At 37.4% G+C, this 9,355-nt stretch overlaps 1 protein-coding gene across 1 annotated transcript; it reads left to right on the forward strand.

Moving 5' to 3' along the window:
* The first annotated feature begins 1,693 nt into the window (after positions 1–1,693).
* On the forward strand, positions 1,694–3,393 carry LOC113730337 (epi-neemfruitin B synthase L1AT-like). Its single transcript, XM_027254968.2, has one exon. It carries the CDS (start codon positions 1,724–1,726, stop codon positions 3,125–3,127), a length of 1,404 nt encoding a protein of 467 aa, XP_027110769.1. The 5' UTR covers positions 1,694–1,723; the 3' UTR covers positions 3,128–3,393.
* Positions 3,394–9,355: the final 5,962 nt, after the last annotated feature.

A 9,355-nucleotide genomic window follows, 5' to 3' on the forward strand; every position in this document is an offset into this window, starting at 1 on the left:
CTCTGGAATTGTTGTAAATCATATCGATATCCTTGTCCTTGTGTGATAAATTTTGATCTAATTCATTGTAAGTTGGGGCTACTGATAATCTTCCGCTAAAGTTACAGGTTTTATTTGCATACCAATGATAGCGAGGTCGAAATGAGCTGGCTACATTTCTTGGGTCTTCAACCATTTTCCACCGCTCAAATATTTTGCATAAAGTAAATGTTAAAATATGCACAAAAAAAAAAATTATATTCTAGTATGTTGATCTAGAGTTCAGAATAAAAGTAATGACACAATCGCATAATTTTATGGCATTATATATAAATTTAAATATAAATAAATAGAGAGACTAATGAAGAGAAATCTAATGAGGAGGATGCTAACCCTATGCGGTATATAACGCAAGTGCAATCCCTGACCATCAGATTCCAGCTATAATGATATACGTGTGATGATGGTAAAATTTAGTAAATGATGCTAGGTTACCCTGTAAAATGAATGCCTCAAGCATTTTACTGTAGCCATTTATGATACTAGCAAATTATATCCTAATTATAACATCAAGAAGGGGAAAAGAGAGAAAAAAGAAACAGCGAATTGATAAGTCTTGCCACTCGCAACAACGATAATAAAAGGGAAAGAGCCCGTATGGCTGTCCGAAAAGCGGCAACTGCTTTAACTGACTTAATTAAGTCTTAGAGGTGGTTCAGCATAAAATTAATAATAAAATTAAAAAACTTGTTTTTGAAAAAATGGCGGCTCCCTTGCACACAGGGATTGCTTTGAAGCTTTGCTATAATCTGCAAGGTGGGAGCAATTCCTTTTACGGAGTCTGAAATTGGAAATGCGAGCCGTTTTATGTGGGGGATATTTGATGACTGATGTAGCTTTAACGCATGAACATAAATGCCCTGTATTTGTTTTTTGTACCTGAGAGGATGTCCACAGCTTGTTCCTCCAAGTATTGATTGGTTAGGTGCCTTGCATTTGATGCGAAAAGAACAGGGAATAAAGTTGTCAATAGGATGCATCTTTTCTTCATTCTGGGAAAACGATGGTACGTACCCTTGGCTTCTTCAAGTAAATTTTGCCCCCAAAAGGAGAGGGAAAAAAAAAAAAAAATCAGTTCAAGCCATGACCAACAAATTGAAACAAACGGTTTAGATTAGAAGTAGAACTAACAGCTGAGTCTCCTTCACATGTAGCCGGTGGACAGTTGGAAACCCGCAAGACCAACACTCACAGATTAGGTACACTAGAATTGACTCGGACACCACACACATCTTGATCAGTAAGTTTAGTCGATTCTTCAACTGCATGCATGTTTCCTTTTGATGATATTATTAGCAAATCAAATCATCCACGTGGCTTAAAGATCATAGCTAGCCTAGCAATCACCAGTGCGTACATCTTATGATCCTAACACGCATTGGCGAAGGGATCGAGAGGTTTAAGTTTGATTGTTACTGTTTTTTAAATGTTGGCATAGGCAGGTAAACCAGACGCAAGTGCTGGACATATTTTTTAAATATTAACCTGACACGGATGGTGTTAGCTCTTACCACAGCGCGGTAGAATAACTTCAGCGTCTCAATTACCACTGACGGTTCAACAAACATGCATTGAATACAGATGGATGGGCAATCTTAATTGACGAGCGTGGTGATCTGATGGCCACGCATGTGCCCTCGTACATATACATATAGTCCTATAAAACCATTCCGAATCCCGGGAAATGGCAGGGCAAATGCATAGACAATTTTTGCTAACAGAAGCTCCCTCCAAATCTTGCAAGATGAACGTCAAAATCCTTTCAGAGGAAATAATCAAACCCTCCTCACCAACTCCTCATCATCACCCAAACACCTATAAAGTTTCCCTCCTCGACCAATTTTCTCCATCGTCCTACATGCCATTCATCCTTTTCTACAAGAACAAGAACAACAGTCTAGACCACCAAGATTCTGCTCAAACCCTGTCTCACCTGAAGGAATCTTTCTCTAAAACTCTAGCGATCTACTACCCTCTTGCGGGAAGATTCAGAGACGCTGCCACCATCGAATGCAATGATGAGGGAGGGTTGTACGTAGAAGCTCAGGTAAATGGCACTTTACCCGAGTTTCTCAAACAGCCTGATGTCCAATTCCTCAACAATTTCCTCCCGTGCAAAGCCAACGGCCTGGAGAAGGACCGAATACCCCCTGTTGCTGTCAAAATAACGCAATTCCAATGCGGTGGTCTTGTTGTCGGAGCCTGTCTATTCCACAAAGTTGTAGATGCAGCTGCTTCCGCTGCTTTTCTCAACAGTTGGGCCAGAGTTGCTCGCGGTGAAAAAGTTGTCGAACCAGACTTCTCATCAGCATCAGCCCTTTTCCCTCCCAAGGATCCCTTATCCGATGATTTCGTGAGATACTTCGATAACTTCTTCTTCCAGGGAAAAAAATCCTACATGAGAAGATATGTTTTCGACGCAACAGCACTAACGACTCTCAGGGCAAACGCTGCCAGCGAAAAGGTCCCAAATCCGTCCCGCGTGGAAGCATTATCTGCCTTCGTGGCCGAACGCTTGACTTGGGCTTCTACAGCAGCAAAATCTGAAATTTTCTCGACGCTGATGATTACTCATCCCGTCAATCTCCGACAGAGAATTGAGCCACCTTTGCCTGATAACACTTTCGGGAACATAATCTGGTTGGCCTTTGCCTTCTACGAAATCGACCCTTCCAACACCGAGAAGAAGATCGATCATGCTGATCTGGTGAAAATATTGAGGGAAGCCTTTGCCGGTTTGAACAAGGACAGTATTGCTGAGCTAGATGCCGATGAGGCATTCAACGCCCTCAATGAGGTGCTGGAAAGCGTGTATACCAATGAAAATATAAAGATCTTCCGGTTCACCAGCGCAAACAACATGGGTCTGTATGACGTTGATTTTGGGTGGGGAACGCCCAGTTGGGTAGCTCATATGGGGGATATGGTTGGCTATAGATCCAAGCAACAATTCGTGTTCTTGGAAGCTACTACTGGTAAGGGGTTAGAGCTGTGGTTGGCCTCTGATGAGGCTGAACTTTCCATACTGGAAAAAGATCCTGAGTTTCTGGAATATGCGACCCCCAATCCAAGCATTTGCATTGAATAATTTGCGTTAAGGTTTGATTGTCTCTATTGATCGAAAAACAGTTCATGTTTTACTACTGCTCAGAAATAGTAGTTTGTGTATTATTACGTGTTGTATGTAACAGTGGCTGACTACCCGATATAATTTGGTCAAGAGCTAGAATGCAATAAATTTGTATGAAGGGCACTCGTACGTGCTCGAAAAATTCCAGAATACTATGTTTGTTTTTGTTTTAGCAATATGGGAAAAGGTTATCAAAGTGTTTGGATAGTTTATTATTTGCACAATTTTATTTTTCTTACATTATAAACACATCTTTTAATTACTTTTTTATCGCACATTTATCATATAAAAAATATATTACAGTTTTTTAATAAATTATCCCAAATAATCTCCTATCCAAATGCACTAGACGAATGACACTCGCATCAAACCTTTGATTTATCTTGTGACATAAAAATTGAATTGAACTTCAGATTGAACAACTTGACGAGTTTAAATTCAAGCTCAAAAGCTTATCAAGCTTAATTAATTGAGCTCGTTCGACTTTCACACACACGCATGTTAATATTTTTAATTATTACATGTCTATTTTATCTCTTATTTACTATTATAAATTCAACTGGTCTCCATTAAATTTGAATGGACTCAATTTGATCAAACTCGAGCAAAGTAAAACAAAATATGCGGACTTCTCTCTCTTTCTCTCTTTCATTTTTTTCCCATTCTTATCCAATCTGTAGAGAAAAATATCCAAAAATGTAAAATAGGGATAAGACTATATAATGCCTACATCAGGCAGCCAAGGGTGATGTTATAGATCGACTATTTAACAACATAGAAAGTTGCTGATGAATAAGAGAGGTACACTTATATTGTTTTTCTTGGTCACTTTCAGAAACAAAGAAAAAATCAGTAAACAAGATGAGGAGGGACCTACACAGCTTTGCGTATTGCAGTTGCAACCATGGATCTATGTGGGCAACTAAGAAATGTAAATCATGATATCGCTGTCGATGGCCTCTTGCAAAATCTTGTGCGGACGATTACGGAAAGAGAGCAGTGCCATAGAATCATAAGAAGATTAAAAATGCGAATGGTTAATTTCCAGCAAGCAAAGGACGCATGGTTCTTAAATGGTCTTTTTCTTTTTTTTTGGGAATACTTAAAAAGGCCATTGTTAGAGTTGAAAGCTTTGAAGTATGGTTAGATCTTCAACATTTGTTGATGACTGACGTTCTTATGACATATCACACCTATAATTTATTGTTGTGACATGAAACATGAACAGGTTCCAAACATCTGGTTGAACCACTTCTAGTCGACTGTCTGAATAATAAAATCCAGTGGAACATACATGATTCACAAAGAATTAACTCCTTAAAGCAAGACTTGTCGCAAAATTAGTTGTTAATTGCGTCATATTGCTTCCTCAGAGCGGGAGGAGAAAGGAAAATTTTGCCGAGGAAAGATAGATGGCTCGAGAAGATGAAACGGGATCAGAATGGAACAAAGGGTGATAACTTAGTCCACGGAGAAAGAAATACTTAACTAAACTGACCTACAAAGAGAAGAAAATGAAGCACATTTAACAGTCGTATTAATGCTTATCAATGAGTGAGCATTAAGTTTTAACAACCACGTTGTTAGCCACACATCTAAAAAGCTAACTTTGCACCATTCTACCCTATATAATTCTTTTGCATCATTATGACTGTGAAATACATTGGCCCCATGCTATGTTATTATTTGCCCTATGCTGTGGATCTCTAATAAACTATGGTGTTGATAACAAGTAAGAACCTATTTGGAAACAAAGTATAAATGAGAGGTTTCAGATTCAAAACTCTCGTACTTATATTAAGAAAAATTATTTTTATGAAAATAATACGAAGTCTGTTTTGGCTTTTTGGGGGGAGGGGGAGGAGAGAGTGGGGGGAAGTGATTCCCCCTTTCTTATTCAAGACCTCGAACAAGTGAAATATGGATAAGACTATTTAATGCCTACATCAGGATCAGGTAGCCAAGGGTGACGTCAAAGATGGAATAATAGACAACAATCATTAATGTAGTTGAAAAATAAGAGAGACTATATGTTTAACGAGTATGACGTCTAGCTTGGCTCTTTTTCTTATTCACTCTTAGCCGTAAACAAGGAGGGGCCTGTAAAACTCTACTAATGAGCTTGCTAATCTAGGTTATGCTGCAGTAAAGGAAGGTAAATGCGATAATTGTCCATGTCCTCCTGCTAATGCATTCCAGCAAGCAAAGTTTACATAATACTACTACATACTAGTTAGAGCTCGTACTTTGCGACTCCTACTTATCACAGATTTAGTCCTTGCAAAATATTGGCGATTTTTTTTCTTTAATTCGGTTGGTTTTAGGACAAAAAATAATTGTATATCAAATAATTTTAAAGTAAATTTTATATATACTAAAAATGTATACACTATCGCAGTTGGATACATGACAAGAAAATGGATGAAGGGAGAGGAGAAAGTCAGGAAGGGTAACCATCAAGAAGAAAAAATGTGCTCAACAACCCAAAAATCATAAATGCAACAGAGATTGCAAATATGAGACAGAGATTGGGAGGGCAAGCTGACACTACTAAATTCTCTTTGGCTTCATGGTTACGAATTGATCGGGAACCAGAATCAACCCCATCAACAAGACAGTGAAGCCCTTTAAGCCAACTCTCCACTACCCCACAAGAAGTAAAACTCCGCAGCTGTTACCCAAAATAAAATATATGTAGATAAGTAACTTTAGCATTTTGGCAAATTCTTTTAAGTCAGATCTTTAAAGTTTCGTCAGATTGGTAGTTCCAATCCTCCAATCTTCAGAAAACACACATACAAAAGGAAAAAAAAAAAAGGCAAACAAATAGATCTCAAGAAGAAAAGTTATATATTAACCCGATGCAACGTTTGCCCCTAGAAATGACGAACAAGGCTCTATATATCACACATCTGGTTTCTCTTCACTGGGACAAATATATATATATATATAACAATTGAAAAGTACCGAAATATATTAGTAGATAGAAGAAGTTGGGAGGAGGGGAGGATCGGAAGGACAAATTTGCAGAGAACCTTGAGAACATCTGCAGGCCACTCTCTATTACGTGGTATTGTAGTACATCAGTTTTTTATGTACTTATTCCCTTCTGTGAGGACGCTTACGGACTGATCGGAGAGGATGGAGGGCTACCCCCCCGCCCCAGAACCCCTCTTCGCTTCAAGCCTCCAGAGGAAGGAATGATAACTCATAAGGAGGGATATGAGGTGACTATGTCAAGTGTGAAGCAGTGATTCTTGAAAAAAAAAAAAAAAAAAGTGTTAAGTAGTGAGTGGCTGTTTTCAGAGATGAAGGTGATAGCCCAACTTGGCCAATTAGGTTACGAAACCTGTGAGAAAATCTTGGTGGAAATTGGAAGACAACAACAAAAGTCATCTGGAAAAGTGGAGTGCTCCCATTGGATGGATGCACTTGGACATCATAATTTGATAAATATTTTTTTCGGGTCACAGGATGTTCTTATGTCGTTAAGACCAGATGAAATATAATGCTGTTAACAATGGGCTCAGATTCAGAATTTGGGCGGTTACAGTTGGACTGAATTTTCTGGATAGAGCTCTTATTATGTTCAACAGATATAAGAAAAGTTTTGATTCAAGGAGAGCGTTTAAATGGACAAATGTTGTCGGGAACGTTCAAGTGGACAAATGATGATAATTTGTCCTTGCGTGAGCATTTTGTTCATATGAAATCAACAAATCAACAAACATCAAAGTTGTGTCTGCCATATGCTTCAAAAAAAAAAAAAAAAAATTGTGTCTGCCATTTCCGGCTTCAAGTAAGAAGTCCTATATGAGTTTGATTACGTTCAAAAGAAACACAACAGAGGGCAAAAAAATAAGGCTGCAAAAAAAAACACAATCATAATTTTATAATCCTACAATTAGGTGGTAAAATTATGTGTCTACCTATGCTCGCAACTAGAAATTGAAACACTGATACAACCTTCAAGTTACTGCTGTAAACGAATCAAGTCGCAAACAAGTTAATCGCGAGTACTTCGAGTCAAAGTTTGACTCGATTTCAGTCAACACCGAATTGAGTCAAAACTCGACTCGAGTTTGATCAACATTAAACTCAGGTTCAAGGTCAAATTCAAATTCAAAGATACTCAATTTGTTAATTCGCGAGTTGACTCGATTTTATATATATATATATATATATATATATATAATTTTTAGTTTTTTATTTTAATAATGAAATTACATATATATCTCTAATTTATTATTATATGTTAAGAAAAATTACTATTTTATTTATTTTTAAAAAATAAATAATTTTTTTTTTAATTTTTAAAATTCGAGTTCAAATTCGACTCGACTCAAATTTAAGATCAAGCTCTAAAACTCGTCAAACTCAACTGATTTGCAGTCCTACTCCAAGCTTGTGACGAGTGAGAGTTTCAAGTAAATGGAAAGCTAGCTCAGCAAACCAATTAGAAAGGCTGCCATGATGTTCCACAAAATCGCGGATATTACAGCTGGCCAAGTGGGTACGCTTGGCCTTGACCTCAGGAGCAACGGAACCACCATATCCAAACTGAAAAACCAGACTTGCACAGTGGCATGCATATGCCTGATATTAGTACATTATTGTTTGTTCCTGCTTCCTAGAGTAAATGTACTGCACTACCAACCCTAAAGAGAACTATGATAAATGAAGGACATGGCAATGCCGCCTGTGACTTTGATTGAATCAATTTAATACCCTCTGTATTCCGCAGGTTCTGACCATCATATCCTGCAAGCATCAATGCAGCCCCTGGTCAAAGCAAAGCCCTCATCTTTGTCTAATTGTCCAATTGCTACGCCTCTCTATAAATGTAATTTTCATTTTGCTGCCAGGCGTCCTCTTATTAGTTCTCCATATTTTCCGTAGGGCAAATGGGAGTATTACTTTCTTCTTCTTCTTCTTCTTCTTTTTTTTCAATGATATTCATATTCTATCTTTTTTTTTTTCTCAGAATGATAACTCGATTCATAATTGTAAACTTCTCGCTGTGTGGCCAAGACCCATCTCCGCAATACAAAAGAGTGTACCTTAGCACAAAATCTATGAATAACTGGATTCATTCATCCCTCTTCATGGTAAATGTTCAAAGCAAACGTACTAATCTTATGATTACATCCATAGTACTGCATTCCAGAAAAAAGAAAGAGCACACAGGAAACAACAAGTTCAAGTTGTGTACTGATGTCACCATGGGCAGGCTAAGTTTATAGTCATGTATCAGCTTCCGCAGCCAAGTACTTAGCTATTGCCCACAGTCAGTAGCCCAAGTAGGATAAACGTACTTTTTATTTAACTTGGCACGAGTAATATTAAAAAAGAAATCAGTTGACATAATCTGGAAAATTGATATGTCAGCAGTTAAGAAAAAAGTCAAAGTGCTCATGAACTAATCAATTCGGTAGAGTAGGAAGGATTTGTTGCCAACTAAATAGATGATTTGGATTATTCATGAATTATGAATTTTCAAAATATTCTTCCTTTACTAGCATGGCCAAACAAACGCCTTCAAAATGGTAAATCCGGCCAGTGCTTCATTATATTCTCTCTCTCTCTGTTCTTTTTTTTTTTTTAACGTAAAGATACTTAATTTCTTTTGGCTATTGAACGAACATACAGCCCCAAAAAAAAAAAAAAAAGAAAAAAAAATACTTAGATGAAGACCCTGGGTGCGTCCGCTTTGGTTATTAAATACTCCTCAATTTGCCATAAAAACGTATTCTTTCTGTTCTCAGGACAATCTTTTCCTCGACTGTAGTTCAATCATTGTACTATCATTAATATCATTTGCAATCCTTTGACCGGCCCCAACGAAGAAGAGTATATTTTCTGTCCATTTTGATGCTGAATTGTATTACATATTAAATCGATCCATCTAAGAAAATGCAAAAAAAGATGTTGCGACACAGAAGATACTACTATATGCTAATAGAATTTATTTGTGAGTTTGTGAATGTATAGGTTCATGTGCGTCTGACGGACCAAACAGTTGATCAATAAATTTCCTTTCATCTTCTGGCTGGAGGGGCAAATCATCTGTTAATGTAATTTAAATCGAGTAGTTCTAATGCGACATTAAAGAGAAGTTCACTATTATGCTCCTCGTACAAATGGCAAGCTTATACTAGCTTTTACCATTGACAAAGGTAAAAGTAT

The sequence above is a fragment of the Coffea arabica genome, chromosome 2c, assembly GCF_036785885.1.
Source record: "Coffea arabica cultivar ET-39 chromosome 2c, Coffea Arabica ET-39 HiFi, whole genome shotgun sequence".
NCBI lineage: Eukaryota > Viridiplantae > Streptophyta > Magnoliopsida > Gentianales > Rubiaceae > Coffea > Coffea arabica.